Here is a 19013-nt window from a genome sequence, read left to right on the forward strand (position 1 = left end):
AAAAATACCTGAATGGGTTGCCATTCCCTCCTCTGGGGGATCTTTTCGACCCCAGGGATCAAACCCACGTCTCTTCTGTTTCCTGCATTGGCAGTGGATTCTTTAGCACTAGCGCCACCTGGGAAACCCAATATCACCTAATTTTAATAATGATAAGAAAAATGGTATTTTAAAACCTTCATCGAGCCCTTTTTTTTTTATTTCAGGAATATAAATTGGCCCTTTTACAGTGCTATGGCAGATATCTTCAGGAGTTCAGCATCAGCTTTGATGAGAATAAAGCAGACGTGAATCAATTCAAAACTGTCTTTTTCCCAAAAGGCTTTGGAGACAAAACTGCAGCACATACAGTAAGATGAAAGTGGTAGCTAAAATAGCTACCGTTTATATTAGCTATGCAACAGTCTGTCCTTTAGCTGACAGCTTCTCAGTGTCTTTCATTTGCCTAGCGTGGTATTTACCTGTGTACTATAAGTTGCTTAATAAATATTTTCTGTGCTGGATGAGAAAGTGCACTTATTAACTTTTGTAAAGATGCTTTGGAGATTTCGTCACTATAATCGCTTATTCATCCAGTAGGCAGTTTTATTATTATTATAACTAATATTGGTAGAATGCTTTTACTCTTCAAAGTACTTTGGAAAACATTGGCTCCTTACAATAACTCTATGAGTTAGATACTGTTATTATCCCTATTGTATAAGAGAGAAAAAGAAAGCTAATCACACAGTATAATAACTAGTGACTCTGGAGAGGAAACATAGATCTTTTGATATGAAAAAAAAATATGCTTTTTTCTAGTATACCAGCATTATTATGTTAATTGCTACCGATGAGTCACTGGTTGAGCAGTTATCATGTGCTAGGTAGTCTTCTAAATGCTTTATATGAACTGTTATCTTGCAGCCTCATTGCAGTCCTAAGAGATGGGTACGATTATGCCTCTTTTACAGATAAGAAACTGAGGCTTTTTGGAGAGTAAAAAACCTAGTTGTTTTAAGCAATAGACACAGTTGGTGTTTGAACCCTAATTCATCTGAATCCGAGGCTGTGTTATTCCAAACTTAATGATTGTTCTAGGTCTTGAAAACAACATGTGGTTTAATAAGCAGAAATGCTGAAGCATGTTTGAAGGCACATTTAGTTTGCCTGTGACACAAGTGCATGAATGAGAATACTGGGCAATGTGAGTTAGTGCTTAATATGGAGGGGAGGGGTAGGGATCCTGATACCAAGAAATAATTCTTGGAACACTAGCTGATTGTCCTACAGCTGAACTCGATTCTGACTCTACGAGGAGATGGAGTCAGATTCCACAGGTTAAGGGTTCAGTCTTACAAGACCACTCCCCATTCCACCACATCCCATACTCACTTCAGATGCCAGTTGCAAGCTCCAGTTGTTACCTCAGAGGTTCCTACGACCCATCCTTGGGTTCAATAATTTGCTGTAGTGGCTCATGGCACTTGTGAAAACGTTTTAGTTATTAGATTACAGGTTTATTATAAACGGACATAATGTAACTCAGGAACTAGAGGGAAGAGATACATAGAACAAGGCATGGGGAAAGGGCGTAGTGCTTCCATGGCCCCTGTGGGCACCCCACTCCCAGCACCTCCATGTGTTCATCATCTTGGAAACTTCCCAAACACCATCCTTTTGGGTTTTTACGCAGGCTTCATTGTTGTTGTTCGGTCACCAAGCCATGTCCAATTCTTTAAGACCTCACGGACTGTATTATGCCAGACTCTCCTGTCTTCCACTGTCTCCTGTAGTTTGCTCAAATTTATGTCCATTGAGTCAGTGATGCTATATAACCATCTCATCCTTTGCTGCCTCTTCTTTTGCCTTTAATGTTTCCCATCATCAGGGTCTTTTCCAGTGAGTCAGCTCTTCCCATCAGGTGGCCAAAGTGTTGGAGCTTCAGCAACAGTCCTTCCAATGAATATTCAGGGTTGATTTCCTTTAGGATTGACTGGTTTGGTCTCCTTGAAGTCTAAGAGAGGCTTCATTGCATAATTGGGATTGATTGAATTATTGGCCATTGGTTGTAGATTCAACTTCCAGCCCCTGTTCCCTTCCCTGGAGGTCAGGGGGTGGGACTGAAAGTGCTAAACCTCTAATCACATGGTTGGCTCCATTGGCAACTTAACCTCCATCCTTAGCCACTTTCCAAAAGTCACCTCATTAACATAGCCAAAGATCTTTGTCACTCTCAACACTTAAAACAATTCCAAGGGTTTGGGGGGGTTGTGAGCTAGAAACTGTGGATGAAGAACAAACATATATGAGAAACATATTTTGGCCATCTGAGTGGCCAAATATATATTTCTTATAAATTGTAATATCTCAGTGCCCCATTGGGAAGAGTGCTGAATGAAAAATTGGAACTTTTGAGCCCCCCCACCCCCTACTACCCTGGCCCAGGCCTCCATATCTCTTATACTATTGTATTATCATGCTTAGACTCAACCTCCCTAGCTGTGAAATCAGTTTCATGGTGGCTAGAAATACATTTATCCAAGCAGACAATCTGCCTGGTAGAATAAGGCTCATTTGTGTTATTATAAGTGTACACTCGCACAGCTTTAGTAGTTCTGATGTTTCTCTAGCCAAAATCACTCTCCTGAACTCCCCATCTATCAAGGTAACATCATAATCTCATAATCAACATGTCCCAAATTGAACAAACATCTTTTCTCCAATAATTGGCTCCAGTCCATCACCCAAGCAGGAAACCATTGCAAGCCTCTTCCTCTCTCTTACCTCTCACTTCTAATTGGTCACTAAATGTCATGGATCTTAGATAAGACTTAGCTCTTTCCTTTCTCTTCATCCCCACTTTCAGAGCCCCATTTCAGGGCCCTTTTGTCTCTGGACAACCTCAGAAGCCTTTGATCTCTGCTAGCCTCTTGCATGTAGCTTTGTCCCCCATCTGCTTTGCATCTTTCATACTTTTGTCAGAATTCATTTCTAAAAAGTGTAAATCAAATACTAGTCCACATTCTTTGGAATGGTGTCCATGTTCTAACCATGGACCACTTCTATAGCTCAATTTGTCTTAAACCTTCTTACCCAACTTTAAAAAAGACTTTCAGCTCAGTGACCACAGCAGTCACCTTAAGCATCCCTAACACTGTGTGTGCCTGGAAGGGTTTTTCCTCTGTCAAGAGCCTTGTCTTCCTCATCTTTGACTCCCTGTTGCTTAGCAGAGTGTGGCAAACAGAGGTGCTCAACAAACATTTGCCGACAGAATTGTGTACATACATAACATCTGAATTAATATGTTAACATGCCATTAGGGAGACTTTTAAAAATTGTTTCAATCCTATATTCTTGGAAGTAAGACTTTTTTTTTTTTGACTAAAGAAAGATGATCTTAACTAAATGCATGGTTTGAATAAACTTATTTTACCAAGTTTCTTCCCATGTGTTAGTCCACTAAGGCTGCTATAGCCAAAATCCAGAGATTGGATGGCTTAAACAACATTTATTGCTCGTGGTTCTGGAGACTGGTGAGTCCAAGATCAGGGGGGCTGGAAGACTCTGTCTGGTGAGGGCCTGCTTTCCCGCTATGTTCTCATATGGCAGCTGGTGAGGTTTCAACATATACATTTTGGAAGGACACAAACATTCAGTCTCCTGTACTCTACTGATCTATTGAGTTAGTTATGCATAATTTGTTTCCATTTTAGTTTTTTGCATTTTAAGAGGTGCTTTCCTAAGTTGTATAAGCATTATTTATATTCTTTTTTTCTCATATGTTTCAGTTTCATGCTTTAAATGGCAAAAATATTTGCAACTACCAGCTGGTCTGTGACAGTGATGTGAACCTGCAGAATAAAGAATCTGTGACCCACTGTCTGCAAATCTTGTCCTCCTTCAGGCTCATCATGCAGGTGGCTTTGCCACAGGAGCACCTGTGCTGGATTATCTTCAATGGTATATATCAGTGTTCAATATTTTATTTTTCATTGTGTCTTTCAGGAAGTCATTTAATTGCCAAGTTCAATGGTGACTTGATTACCTTGTGATTTAGATAATGTTCATTTCATAAGAGGACAGTGGTGGGCTTTGTTACATTTTTATCACATTTTAGCTTGTCCTGACCAGCAGGGACTCATACAGCAAGTGTGTGGATTTTCTGCTCAAGGGAGGATCAGAGCTGTGGAGATAATCAGTTTCACATATAAACAAAATACGGGGCCACAGTTAGTAAGTCGATATTGGGTTGGCCAAAAGTTCATTCATGTTCTTCTATAACATCTTACAGAAAAGCCTGAACAAACTTTTTGGCCAAATAAATCTAAGTGGAGAAGGATCAGAGGGCCCTTGCAGGTTAGATTATTTCTAAGCATCATCTACTTATCGGTCCTCTCCTCAAATATTTTGGCCAGTGACTAGGGCTTCCTACATATCAACCTTCTCCTCCTACTTGTTTTTGAGTGAGGAACTCTGAGAATGTGCATGTATATGTGTATATGGTTTATTTATATACACATATATGCGTTATATAGATAGACGTATGTATGCATTATGTATGTCTCATAAAATGAATCTTTTCTAAATCTTATAAAAAGGTAACCTTTTTTTTCTTTTAAGAGTTACAATTTAAATTCAATTTAAATTCTCTTTAAAGTTACAATTTGAAGTTATAAGGAGTAACCTATAATATTGTTCTCTGGATCACATATTCTTGTAAGAAAAAGAATGACAGTCTGTTCTGAGTTTATAAGATGAGGGCAAAACAACTTGAAAGAAAGCATATTGGATTTCCTCTCATCCATGGTAGCTGACAGTATGTTTCCTAGTCTTTTCCTTCTTCACTGTCCCCAAATAATTTTTTTTGACATTTTGACTGTAATCAGACCTTACATTTGCTACTGAGATGAGAGTGTCTCTGGGAGACATTTTTCAGGTCAGTGATTGTTAAACTTTTGCATCCCATCATCATCAGAGTTGCCAGGGCCATGTCTCTGGGTGAATTGCTCATGCATCTTGGCAGGGACTGAGCCAGAGCAGAGCTTCTGTGCTCAAGAAAGGGTGATACCCAACCTGATGGTTGGGCCCTGGGGTCAGGCTCAGCTTAAGGGGTGGAGATGATGCAGTGTGACTCCCTATCAGAAATCCTTCAAAAATTCCCACAAAACCACCCCCCTCCCATTTTCTTTTTAAAAAGGACAATCCCTGTGTCTTCCACATCCTTTATTCTGCTGGGTGCTTTTTCTTTGGCATCATGTTCTAGATTTTATCCTGTTTCCTAAATATTTTCCTGCTCAACTCTATGGTTTTAGAATCTAGCCATGTTCCTATATGTAAACCTGGTTTGTTAACTGCCTGCTGAATTGTATTCGGCAGAGACCCATAATAAGGATGGGCACCTCGTTTGCCCTGCTTCTCTGACCTCACAGATAATTCTGTAGTGAGTATCCTCACATCGGTCCTCTTGTAGACCCATGTGAGAGTTTTCTGGGACGTGTGCCCTGGAGTGGTTGCTGGATTGTGGGAGATACATGCACTTAGTGTCATTAGTTGCCATCCCTGTTTTAATTAATTCATCTCAAACTTAAGTGCCAGGCATTGTTCCAGGTGTTAGGGATACAGGAGTGGACAACACACAAAAACCCTATTTCTCATGCTGCCATAGTACTTCAGAGAGATGATAAACAAGTCAAAACTAAGTGATGTGTCAGGTGGTGATGAGGACTATCTGTGTGTATCGTTAGTCATGTCTGACTTTTTTGCAACCCCATGGACTGCAGCCCACCAGTCTCCTCTTCCATTGGACTTCCCAGTCAAGAGTATAGGAGTGGGTTGCCATTTCCTTTTCCAGGAGATCTTCTCGACCCAGGGATCAAACCTTCATCTCTTGCATTGGCAGGCAGATTCTTTTACCACTGAGCCACCTGGAAAGCCCCTGATGATGAGCGCTATGGAGGGAAATAAAGTCTAGAAAGGGATTAGTGAGAGTGATGGCTGGTCTGGGGCCTGGGCTGCAATTTTAAATAGAATGGTCAGGGTAGACCTCACTGGAGATTTGAACAAACACCTGGCTGAGACATCTGAGCATTCAGGGCAAGGGCATTCCGACTGGGAGATTAGCAAGTGCAAAGGCCTTGTAGTTTTAAAACTTTGGAATTTGAATTGTGAAAAAATGACCTGCCCAGTCAATTTCTTAAAATACATTCGAACTTTCCTGCTAAATATTAACACTCTTTAATTGACTATTATACAATTATAAGAGTTGGTTTCTTAAGTTATTTAATCAATCTTGGTTCTTTCACAAAATCTAACTGGGTAAATGAATATTGGATAATATTGGATAATATCTGACTTCCCAACTAACCTGAACACAAATCATTTAAGCCTTCAAATAGATTATTTTGGTGGTGACTGTCTTTGATGAAAAGGAGTCACATGTCAAGGAATCACTTGTCACAAGTCACTCTGTATCAGGGATTTGGTTAAAACATCAAACTAAGTTCCAGAGGCATTCTGAGATCATAAAGATTCAGTCTGTGTTCCATTTTGAACCATTTACTCTGTCCAGTGGGCTTCTGCGGTGGAATCTGTAAGCCATGCCAATATCCTGAACCATCAGGGAAGAATTCCATTATGGTCAGGGTGTACTAGGGGTGCAAAGATTAAAGGTACATCTTTGAAATACCAAGGGCCCTTGTTATTCTTGAGGGTGGTCTCCTGGGGCTTTCTGAAGTCCCCCAGTTCCCATTGCTGAATGTTTGTCTTGAGTTCCCTGCTCACACCTGAGTCATGTGTTTTGTGAAGAGTTACATGTCTCCTATGCATATCCTCTCTAGGTGATTTTTTTCCTAAGTAACACAGTTATACAGATCAGGTCAACAAAGCCAAGTTAAGAATGCTGAGCCTGAGCTCTTACTAGCTGAGGAATTTTTCCCTACTGGATCTTACTGCAGATAAACAATTCTACGTCATGAGAGCAGGAACATTAAGAATGCTGAGGCTCTGAATGTGAAGGACTTAATTGCATTCTCTGTGAACTTTATGGTTGTTTAAGTATTTAAGATTTTATTCTGTATATTTTGGTCACTGATTTGTGTCATATTTATTATGCCTGCAGGTGTATTGTAATCAAGGGATGTGTGTTTTGGAGCAGGTGCTATTTTCTTAGAAGCTTTTTAAGTTTAAAAGTGAACATAGGATTTGTAATTGTTGAATTGTGGCGCTTATGAATTTTAGATCAGATATTTTATGGGAAATATTTAGATTGCTTGCCATTATAATTAAATGCCTTTTTAAAGCATGCTATACTGTCTTTCTGAAGTGACTTAGCAGCAGCAGCATACTGTCTTTTGGGTTATGTTTATAGCCTGATAATATGTTTTCTATATAGAAAGATATACGGTGATGCCATTCTCCACTTGTCCTCCAAATGCTGCTATGAAATGAGCTGTCTATCTTCATTTAATTATTGGCCTGATTTTAAAAATGATCGTACTTGAATGATCTTACATAGGAGTTGGAAATGTCATTTTTCATCAGAGTGCTTATGGAACGTACTTAATAATGGGGTAGATATTATATGAAACAGCAAGTGAATATAATGTAACCTATTATGCATTATGGTTTTAAGTTATGAGTTTCTTTGTTGAGTATTGTGCTATATGATTAAATATGTATCCTAGTCTTATTTGGAGATAAATCTTTAGTTATGCAACTGTGAGGAAACCATGGGAACCAATAAAATTTTATATGAATTAATAAAACCACAAAGTACATACATTATGCTATTAAAATATCCTTTTGTTCAGTATATTTCAAAACTTAAACTTATGTCTTACTATGGAGCTTGATCTGCATTTTACTGGAAGAGCTTGGACTGTAACTTATGGCCCTGATACTAGTTGGCTAAACAAATACCTCAGCTGTGTTCCAGTCATGAGCTGGCTTTGTTTTATAGTAAGGGTTGGGTTTCCCTGGTGGCTCAGAGGGTAAAGCATTTGCCTACAATGCGGGAGACCCAGGTTCGATCCCTGGATCCAGGGATCCCCTGGAGAAGGAAGTGGCAACCCACTCCAGTACTCCTGCCTGGAAAATCCCATGGACTGAGAAGCCATGGGGTCCCAAAGAGTTGGACACAACTGAGCGACTTCACTTTCACTTCTTACTGACCAGTACTTTAAAATGCCTTTAAAGTAAGACTAAGTTTCCTGTGTTAACATTTTAAAAATATGGTCATATTAATTCTTTTAAAAATTTAGCTGCAAGTTATAAAAAGTTTTATAATGATTATAACTTTGGTCATTATCAGATTTTCTTATAAGAGAGTCATTTGTTTTGAGAACTACCAACTTAAACTACAGAGTGTGGAATGTAAAGTTCTATCATGTGACTATAAAACATACTAATCTTTTTCTCCATCTAGGTACCATTTACATTTACACTATTTGCAGAAAATTGATGATCAGAGGTCATTCTTCCAAGGTATGAAATTTACTGTCAGAATATCTTCCCCTGTATTTCCTGGTTTTCTTAAGACTTTTGTTAGCATTGAATGCTAAACAAAGAAAATTTAATGACTTAGTATCACAAAAGTTAGTGGCTGTATTTGTATTACTAGGTATACTGTTTTTAGTTTTCCTTTAACATGATCATAAATAAAAATGTAAACAGTTAAAGTATTCATGAAAAGAAAGAATTTCCCAAATGGATAGATATTTCTCCAGGGTCCCTCAGTCTTTCAGATTAGTTGTAACTTGTCAATATGATACTGCTGCTGCTGCTGCTAAGTCACTTTAGTTGTGTCCAACTCCGTGTGACCCCACAGACGGCAGCCCACCAGTCTCCCCCGTCCCTGGGATTCTCCAGGCAAGAACACTGGAGTGGGTTGCCATTTCCTTCTCCAATGCATGAAAGTGAAAAGTGAAAGTGAAGTCGCTCAGTCGTGTCCGTCTCTTAGGGACCCCATGGATTGCAGCCTAACAGGCTCCTCCATCCATGGGATTTTCCAGGCAAGAGTACTGGAGTGGGGTGATATAGTTATTAGATGGATATTCAGTATCATATTGTGGAGAAGGAAATGGCAACCCACTCCAGTGTTCTTGCCTGGAGAATCCCAGGGACGGGGGAGCCTGATGGGCTGCCGTCTATGGGGTCGCACGGAGTCGGACACGACTGATTCGACTTAGCAGTAGCAGCAGGGTAGCCATTCATTCTAGCTTGTCCAGGACAGTCCTGGTTTATGCCTGCTGTCCTGGAGTAATTATTAATAGTGCTCACTTTTACTTTTAAAAGTATTGTAGTTTGGATGGTAAACTATGGTTAGCCTGTGGGTTACTTGCTGTGGAGCTCGGACCACATTTGCTTGAAGAACTTTTCCTGTACCAATGGCCCAGATACTCGATGGGTGAACAAACACCTCAGCTATGTAAGTCATGAGCTGACGTTATTTTTTAGTAAGATTCGCACTGACCAGTACTCACTGCTTAGTTTTAGCTGGAGGGAATGGCTTCTGTTGACTTCCTTACCATGTTGGTAGCACCTTTGTCTGCAGGAGACATATTTATTCCCTGTGTTCACTATTCAGTCATTGGAATGTAGGCCAAGAAAGGACAACATTCTGTCCTCGAGACCATGCTTGAGTTGTTGCTGGCATTTGCAGCATTGCTATTTGAGTCTTCTCTGCTGCTGCTGCCATTTCCTTCTCCATGAGTCTTCTCTATTGTATGTAAAAACTTGCTCTGAATATTTGGACACTCGGGACAGATATTATTTTCCTTATTTCCTCAAAACATAGCCAAGTATCTTAAAAACTGACAACACTTAAAAAAACAGATGCCAAGATATTTGCATGCTTAATGGATAGCATTAATTGTGTGTTCTCTCTCTCTGTTTTGTTCCTTGCATTTAAAAGCTCTATTACTGACAGTGACTTAACAAACTCTATGCCAGCATTTTGAGTGTGAATTAAAACAAGGAGAGGCTGTACCATGCTTAATGTAAATTTGGCCTAGAGACTATTCCAATGATTCTCTATTCAGTTCCAGATGATTTCCTGAAAGGAATTTAGGAAATCTCCTGTTGTGCTTGCTGTGGCAACAAATAACTGCTCCACAGAATCACCATAGTTTGGTCTGCTTATAACATTCGTCTGGCAAGGCTTTGAAGGGCAGAGATGTCTGTGCCAACATTTAACTGTTGGTGTTTGTACTTGCTAATGCTGAGGGAATTTTGATTTAACGTGATAGCCATCTTAAAATAATTCCTTATTTATATTCTGTGTAAGATTTCTTCTCTCCCCCTCATATAATGTGAGTTTCTCATTGACAGAATAAGGAAGGCCCGAAGGAGGATCATTTCATAGACCCAGTCTGTGGAGTGGGAGTCGGGGGAGTGAGGAATGCAAGAATTTTGAGATGGTGGGTGGCTGCACAATTGGCACTTGCAGATCAGGCTGGAATTCTTTCAATGTATGTTCAGTGTAATAAGATTCAAGGAAATTAATTTTTTACCCTGAAACTCACAAACCCTCAGCTGATGAGTCAACTCCTGAGCTGAGACTCTACATGGACTCGATGGGTCCATTTAATGGGGACAAGCCCTTGGCAGTCCGGCCCCATCTGAATCCTCCTGATTTTGTAGCTACTTTAGAGTTCAAGTCCATTACAGTCCAAAACAGAAGGAGAAACAGACATGGGGTCCTTAGGTTTTTAGTGGTGTCACCCCAGAGCAATCTAAACTCCTATTCCTACAGGATTTGGTAATTATGATTACCACTTGTTATTATTGAATATTTATCGAATCCCTACTATGTGTTAAGTGCTGTGTGAAGGGCTCTGTGTACACAATAATGCCTTGGTAGTCTTACGAGGGTGAGACCTTAAGACTATCATCACTGTCCTTTGTTGAATGAATGCTTACCATCTCTCAGGTATGCTTCTAAGCCATTTTCACATATTACTCGTTGAATTCTCACCAGCACTTGGAGAAGGTAGCGTTATCACTTATATCTTACAGATGAGGAAGCTGAGGCTTGGAAGGGTTGCATATCTAGTTAGGATAGTCAGAGATGTAGCTGAGGCCAGAGCCGATGCGTGAACGATGGTTGTCAGATTCTTCCACAGACCATCACATCAAGTTCAAGTCCAGACTTTAAAGTGCCTCTCTTTGCTCCCCTCAAAGGCTGTGAACTGAAATAAGTGACGCTGCACTGCCATCTTGTGGCTCGGCTGGTTAATCCTTGTGTGGTTCTTCCTACTGGACACCTTAACCATGCTCTTGCTAGGCTCCTAAAATTTGTATTTTTCAAAGTTTTGTTCTGTTTTCTTTTAATGAAGAGACTAGTCCTGTTGAAATCATCAAATTTTTGTTAATAGAAATAATTCTTTCTTTTATGGTCGAGAAAAAAATGCTGCAATCAAATTAAGTAGTTTTTTTTTGAAATGGCATTTCAGCTTCGAAACCTGAACGATGGTTTCTCAGAACCCTCAGTGGAATGATGGCTTTTCTTCTATTCATTGAAGTTGCCCTGTGTAGTGGGAACAATCCTGCTGCCCTTAGGAGTCCAGAGACCCGAATTCCAGCCCCAGCTCTGTCACTTCCAAGCAGTTTAGCCTCTTGGAGTCAGATTAGGTTACTTTTAAGGTTCTGTCTGGCACTAAAAATCTGTGATGTGGGATCTTTTATACTAAATCTGAGACCACACCCAAATATTATGTGAACAACTGGTAACTGTAGCTAGTTTTATTTTGAAGTATGAAGTTTTGAATACCAGGAATCCTGAGAGCTTTGAAAGCCACGTGGATATAAAGGGGGAAAAATTTGTACATGATTTAATCCCACGCCCCGCAAAACACAACTATATGAATGCAAAAATCCACAATAGGATTTCTTTACAGCAGATAATGTGAAACTCAAGAATTTTGATAATTGTTAATTCTGTTTTAGTTCACAGTGTGGCAAAATTAGCAAACAATGACAGAAACAATTAAAGCAGCAATAAAGCAACCCCAGGTTGACTTAATAGAGATATAGGGACCAGAACCAGAGAGTGAGAGTTTCATTTTACTGTGCTCTAGTCATATACTGTACAGGGACATTGGCCACCTCAAATAATACCATGGTAAGAGAGGGAAGCTTTGTCCTGGGAGGATAGAAGTGCTTGGGGATCTTAGTCCTGGAGAGTGCTGGGGGAGCGGCAGCCTGCATAGATGCTTTCAGATTCTTGGAAGGCTGTATAATTCTCAAGTTGAGTCTTGAGTGGGCTTGTGCTGTTCTAGAAGGCATAACTAGAACAAATGCACTGGAGGTGTATCAAAATGATTGCATTTCAGGTTAAAGAAGATCATGTTTAGAAGTGTCTTCTTATGCCACGTGGCACATTCCTTGTTGATTGTGGGCAGAGAAGGTGAGGGACATCAGGTGGTGGTGCTGGTGATGTTGAGGGAATGAAATTAGATTCTCAGCCCCTTGATGCTATGATTACTAGAAATATGTAGCATCAGGAACTGAAACTTTTCAATGAAGGTCTGTTGTCGATCAATCAACAGAAATTTGTTGCTAATAACAATTGCATTGTTGCAGTTAGCTCCTTGGGCTTCCCTTGTGGCTCAGCTGGTAAAGAATCCTCCTACAATGCAGGAGACCCTGGTTTGATTCCTGGGTCAGGAAGATCCCCTGGAGAAGGGATAGGCTATCCACTCCAGTACTTTTGGGCTTGCCTTGTGTAGCTCAGCTGGTAAAGAATCTGCTTGTACTGTGGGAGACCTGGGTTCAATCCCTGTGTTGGGAAGATCCCCTGGAGAAGGGAAAGGCTACCTACTCCAGTATTTTGGCCTGGAGAATTTCATGGACTGTATAGTCCATGGGGTCACAAAGAGTCAAACACGACTGAGTCACTTTCACTTTCATGCCTTTCATAATTAGCTCCTCGACTAGTGTTGACATTTGGTAAGTGTTAAGAAGAATAAGCTGAGTTCATAGGACTCTAGGAGCTAGGCAGGAAGACATCGTAAAATGGCTAACTTGAGATTTTGAGTTCTTGAAATTCTTCTTTAACTTTTAAATGCTTATTTTTTAGTTGACTCATTATTTGTGTATTTTTAGCGTCAGTGACTTGTGCTCACCATTCTTCGTTTGATTATATTGAATAAAAATTGGCATTATTCCCTTAAAATGAAAAGACACTCAATCGTGCCCTTTCTGATTTAGGCCTTGGAATACCTCCTGTGGGCCAGTATATGTATGGAGTCTTCAGTGCCTCTCCTGTCCATCAGGTACTTGACGTGGAGAGCTACTCTTTACACAGCTGTCTGCCAGTGCTACTATGACTGCCAAGCTGGTGTTCATGGAGAGGTAGGCTACTTTTTGGGCTTCCCAGGTGGCACTAGTGGTAAAGAACCTGCCTGACAATGCAGAAGATGTAAGAGATGTGGCTTCAATCCCTGGGTTGGGAAAATCCCCTGGAGGAGGATGTGGCAACTCACTCCAGTATCCTAGCCTGGAGAATCCCATGGACAGAAGAGCCTGTTGGGCTATAGTCCATAGGGTTGCAAAGAGTCAAACACACTGAAGTGACTTAGCGTGCATGCGTGCAGGCCACTTTTTAATTATGAGGATGCTAATACTTAAAAATACAACATATTTAGCATTTTCTTCATTAGATAAGTGGCAAGAAAACAAGCAAACCAACAAAAGCCAAAGAATTGGGATGAAGCAGGGATACAAGTCCCAGGCTTTATTTGCAGACATTTGCCTGGCTTCTCCATTCTGTGAATCTCTTGCTTTTACTTTCTGCTTCCCCGTTTATTCTCTGTTCACTTCCACCATCTTTGCTTCTTTTCTGAATAAGATCTCTGATATCTTCCCTTCCGCTTTATATTCTTGTATGCAAGCCACTGTCCTTCCCTGTTTAGTTTTTGTGTTCCAAGCTGTCTACTATCTGTTTGTTTTGTTTTTCTCTGCTTCCAGCCACCATTTATTTAGTATACTCTATTTCTTATTTTTCCTCTTTTCCTGTATATATTTTTGATGAAATATTTGAAATGTAGCTTAACTGGTTGGAGCTTCTATTGACCTCTGCCACATCTCTGTGCAAATGAAATCCGGTACCCTCACTATAGTATGTAGTACTCTGCTTGTCAATAGACCGGTAAGAATTAGAGACAGGCATTCCTTCCTTTGGACCATCCCATCCCTGCACCAGTGAGCGTAACTTGGTGAGTGCAGTGGGGTCTGGATTTCAGCAGGAGAATAGCTTAGTTCAGTCCTTGTGGGATACTTTTCTTGCCTAGGATACATTCTAGAAACTATTCACCATATATGCAGAGTTAGTCTTAGTGTACTAGTGGTGGCATATTGCTGTAGCTATTAAATTTATCAGGGATAGACATGTTTGCATAGTTTTAACCATTTGATTCCTATTGCAATTTTTTTCTTATTGAAAAGTGTAACCCTTTATGTTACTATTATGTTCTAGAAACATCTTCATGAAAAATCATAAATTATAAATAAAATACTTGAAAGAACTGCTAAAATAAATGACAGGAATGAAACTCATTTTGCTATTATCTCTATCATAGCAATAGAGAATTATAATAATGGTGATCTGATTAAATAAGCAAGCCCACCTTCTTCCTTTCCTCAGATATTAATAAACACTTTCTATATGTTGGGTACTGGAAATATAAAACAAGGCCCTTTAAGGACCTAACAATTTAGTTGACAATGTGTACAGTTGAATAGATAATACAGCTGGTTTTGGTGGAAAAGTTAGAATTTGAGAAGAGCACCGAGGAGGGGTGTGTGTGTGTGTGTGTGTGTGCATGCATGTGCAATACCGGAGAAGTGATCATCTATAAGAAGCTACTCTGTAACCCAGAATTTGAATTTCCTTACTTTTTTGAATTTCTTTACTTTTCTGCATTCTAAAGTTAGTATAGCCAACATTTCATTGACTTTAGATTTACAGAAATTAGTGGTGCTTCTAGGAAATGATTGATGGGTCAGCCACTATGTTCTGAAAAAGTCAGCATCAGCCTAGTTTAATTCACAAATTAAATCAAATGTCTGGGAGAGTAAAACATACTCTCTTGATACATTTTTAATCACTGTACTCTAACGTCTTATGAATTAAATTTATTTTAATTGCATGTAGGCATTTGCTCGGCGTGCTTTAGCTAAAATTGATGAGTTACGGCAACTGGAATTAATGAGTTCCTCACAACCACAGGAAGAATCCAGAGAATATTATAGAGAGGCCACAATAAAGGTATAAAAATTTCATGAGATAAATCCACTGTACTCTACAGATGATGAAGTACTTAATATCAGTAGTTGAGAAGTGTATCCCATTGATGCTTCATAAGTAATTCTTCTTTTTGAGGCAGATGGCAGTCATGATCTTCAAAAGAGGAGTATTTGAATCTAGAAGAAAAAACAAAAGTTTCTTTAGACCAAAGATAAGAGTTAACATAAAGGAAGCACAAACTGTAAGTCTCAGAATATCTTCTGTGTCTCAGACTATTTCTACAGTGTTTATGTTATACCTCTGTGTCCTTAATGCTTGATCATTATTCTTCCCTGGTGGCTCAGATGGAGTAGAATCTGCCTGCAATGCAGGAGACCCAAGTTTGATCCCTGAGTCAGGAAGATCCCTTGGAAAAGGAAATGGCTACCCACTCCAGTACTCTTTACTTGGAAAATCCCGTGGACAGGAGCCTAGTGGGCTACAGTCAATGGGGTTGCAAACAGGCCTACAACTAACACTTTCACCACTCAATATTAAATCCTGACCCCCTATCTGTGATGACCTAGAGGGGTGGGATGGGGGCTGGGTTGGAGGGAGGCTCAAGAGGGTGGGGATGTATGTATAAAAGCTGATTCACCTTGTTGTACAGCAGAAACCAACAAACATTGTAAAGAACATTCTTATCCTCCAGGTAAAAAAATCCTGCCCCCAATCCCTGCAAATAGAAGAATGTCTTCCTAATTTGGACATGGTCTTGTTTCATCCTTTCCTCAGAGCTTTTGTACCTTCACATAATCCTAGTTTTGTAATGTTAAAGGACAAGAAGCTGAAGAAAAGCCTGGGAAAAGTTCAAATTTACAGCCTTCTGAGTAAGATCGCAGAAGCCTTTTGACCACTTGGTGTCAGTTTTGAAGGTGTTGAGGATGGAGAGGAAGTGGAGGCACCTTTTCTTATCAACTTCCAGTTTCATCTTTGGAGTATTTAGGATGTAGGTTGGGCTTCCCTCATGGCTCAGTGGTAAAAGAATCCACCTGCCAATGCAGGAGACATGGGTTTGATACCTGATTAGAGAAGATCCCATGGAGAAGGAAATGGCAACCCACACCAGTATTCTTACCTGGGAAATCCTGTGGACCGAGAAGCCAGAGTCGGACACAACTTAGTGACTACAATAACAACAACAGGATGTAGTTGCACTAGAGTAGTAAACGACCCCCATGTCTCAGGGGCTTTAAAACAAAAACTTATTTCCCACTGGAGTCAAATGTTATTATAGTTATCTGCTCATGACTGATGCTCAGGGCCAAATCGAGAGGTGGTCCTCATTTGGAAAACTGCTGGGTTGTTCTGCCAGAGGAGACCTAGGTCGTTCTGCCAGAGTGGACCTAGGGGAGCTGTGGAGGACTTCACGTAGGTAGTGATACTCAGTATGGAAGTGACTACAGTCTTCTTTCTCACCAGCCAAAACCCCTCACACAGCCCCTGTTGGCCACAAGTATGTTTGGCCAATTGCACTAAGGGAGGAGAGTGGGACATACATATGCCTGTGGGTTCTTCTGCCCTTTCTCCCTTCTGTCTTTTTCCCTCTCCCACTGTCTTCCCTTTGGCCATTCAGAGTCTCAGTGTTCCTTAAATCCCAGCTCTATATATCTTCGCAGTGCCCTGTGACTGTTGTGGATAGCTGTAAACTCTCTTCTATGAGCTTCTGTGTAAGGATTGAAAATGAAAGTGGAGGGGAAGAATATGAACACTTTCTGACAGAAGAGATGTAGAATCTCAGAACCTGGAAGGGATTTTGGAAATCATTTGGTCAGTCCTTTTCTATTACAAATGGGAAAAATAAATCCCAGAGTATTTAAGCCAGCTGCTGGCAACCCTTGAACCAGAACCCAGGTCTCTAGCCCAGGGTATTCTAAATAATCCAATGACTGCTGTTCTCTTTCCTCATTTCTTTTTATAAACATTTGAGAGGGCTTCTCTTTTCTTTTAAATGAATTCAAATACTAAATGAAAATATTATTTGGACACAGTAACTTTTCATTGCTACTTAGTGTCCGTGGTATATTGACTGGTGAGCCCAGACATACAGTTCATACATCCTTTTAAATTGTACCCCTTACTGACTCATGGTGTCTAACTGGTCAAGGGTGGTAACCTGCCAAATTGTAGATAATCCATTGGATGAGCTGCTGAGTAGCCTGCATCTGGTATCATTAAGTAGTTATGCTATAGTGTTCGTTAGAGAGCAGGGGTCATATTTTGCAGAATGTTCTGCTTTATGCTTATGAAATCATTTTATTATGTTTCTACAAAAGAAAATGATTTCAATATGCATTAAATCTATTTTATAAAAAATTTCTGAGTTTGTAGGTCAATTGTTAATTTGCAGTAAATCATTTTGACTCAAAGGATTGTTTTGTAGGACTATTAATTCAGACTTCTGATAATTGACCATTTAGTGATTCATTCAATAAATATTTTAAAGTAACTTCTCTGTGAACAAAATATGTAGAGGTTACATTCTAGTGGAGAAATTACAGAATAAATAAGTAAATTAAAGCCTGTGATAAGAATTAAGAAGGAAATAATGGTGGTGACTAAATGAGTTACATGTAACACCCCTAGAATGTTCCTGGCAAATGGTAGAGCCTTAGTAGTATTAGCTGTTACTGTTATTTATTTTTCATTCATTCATTTAGTAACCATGTGTCAAAGGCCTACTGTGGTCCAAGAGTGGTGGCACATATTAATAGAAAAGATGGGAGTCACTTTTTCTGTCTTTTTTGAATGACTTTGAAATAAGAAGCAGGATTTGACTGGACAGGGAGAACAGGAAAAACATTCTAAGTAAAGGACAAGAGCATGATAGTAGTTTGGAGGCAGAAGTAAGCAAAGGCTTTTGGCACACAGTGAGACAGTGACACTGAGCTTGAACAGGGCGGGTGTATTATGTTGAGAAATTAACACAGTAAGTCTAATGGCGTAGATCTCATGGGAGCCATGGTATTCAGGATTGGAACTTACTGCATGGGTTGTATCATTCAGCTTCTCATCCATCCTGACATTTGAAAAGATGTCTAGTATACTCTAGGCATAGCTCAGTTGGTAAAGAATCAGCCTGCAATGCAGGTGACCCTGTTTCAATTCCTGGGTTGGGAAGATCCCCTGGAGAAGGGAAAGGCTACCCACTCCAGTATTCTGACCTGGAGAATTCCATGGACTGTATAATCCACAGGGTTGCAAAGAGTCAGAAATGTCTGAATGACTTTCACTGTCACTTTTCACCCTAAGCAGTACATGTACCAGATTTGTCCAGTACTTTTTATTACTAATATTTTAGTTGTTTTCCAATCTTTTGCTATTATAAATATTGATGTAGTCAACATCTTCAAGTATATTATTTTTTCCTTCTTTTGTTTCCTGTGGATAAAATTTAAGGTGTAGAATTTGAGTAAAGTTACAAACACTCTTATTTCTCTTGATGTATATTACCAGATTGAATTTCTGAAATGAGTTCTCCAAGGTGACAATCTGCATATGCCAATCTCACCATTATCATTTTGATATTATTTCTTAATCTTTAAAATAATTAAGGGTTCATAAAATGGCTTGTTTTAACTTTATTGTTTTCAACCAGCTTTCCCTTACATTTGTGTTTACTCTTTATATTTTCTTTTTAGGTGAATTATCTTTCACAGTCTTTGACCATTTATCTACTAGAGATTTTAATTTTTGAGTTGTATTTGAATGGGCTCATTATTTTTATAGACATTAATATTTTGTCATG

At 39.6% G+C, this 19013-nt stretch overlaps 1 protein-coding gene across 10 annotated transcripts in view; it reads left to right on the plus strand.

Annotated features, from left to right (window-relative positions):
- CFAP54 (cilia and flagella associated protein 54) overlaps positions 1-19013 on the plus strand; it is a 312009-nt gene that overhangs the window by 14458 nt on the left and 278538 nt on the right. For 9 of the 10 annotated variants that reach the window (XM_002687523.7, XM_024992507.2, XM_024992508.2 and 6 more), the window contains exons 3-8: positions 207-350; positions 3771-3942; positions 8405-8463; positions 13189-13332; positions 15134-15247; positions 15366-15467. In XM_002687523.7, coding sequence (XP_002687569.6) covers positions 207-350; positions 3771-3942; positions 8405-8463; positions 13189-13332; positions 15134-15247; positions 15366-15467 — 735 coding nt within the window. Of the gene's footprint in view, positions 1-206; positions 351-3770; positions 3943-8404; positions 8464-9155; positions 10398-13188; positions 13333-15133; positions 15248-15365; positions 15468-19013 lie in introns of those variants that run through there. The other variant, XM_059886965.1, reaches the window with a different exon arrangement.

This window comes from Bos taurus, chromosome 5, assembly GCF_002263795.3.
Source record: "Bos taurus isolate L1 Dominette 01449 registration number 42190680 breed Hereford chromosome 5, ARS-UCD2.0, whole genome shotgun sequence".
Lineage (NCBI taxonomy): Eukaryota > Metazoa > Chordata > Mammalia > Artiodactyla > Bovidae > Bos > Bos taurus.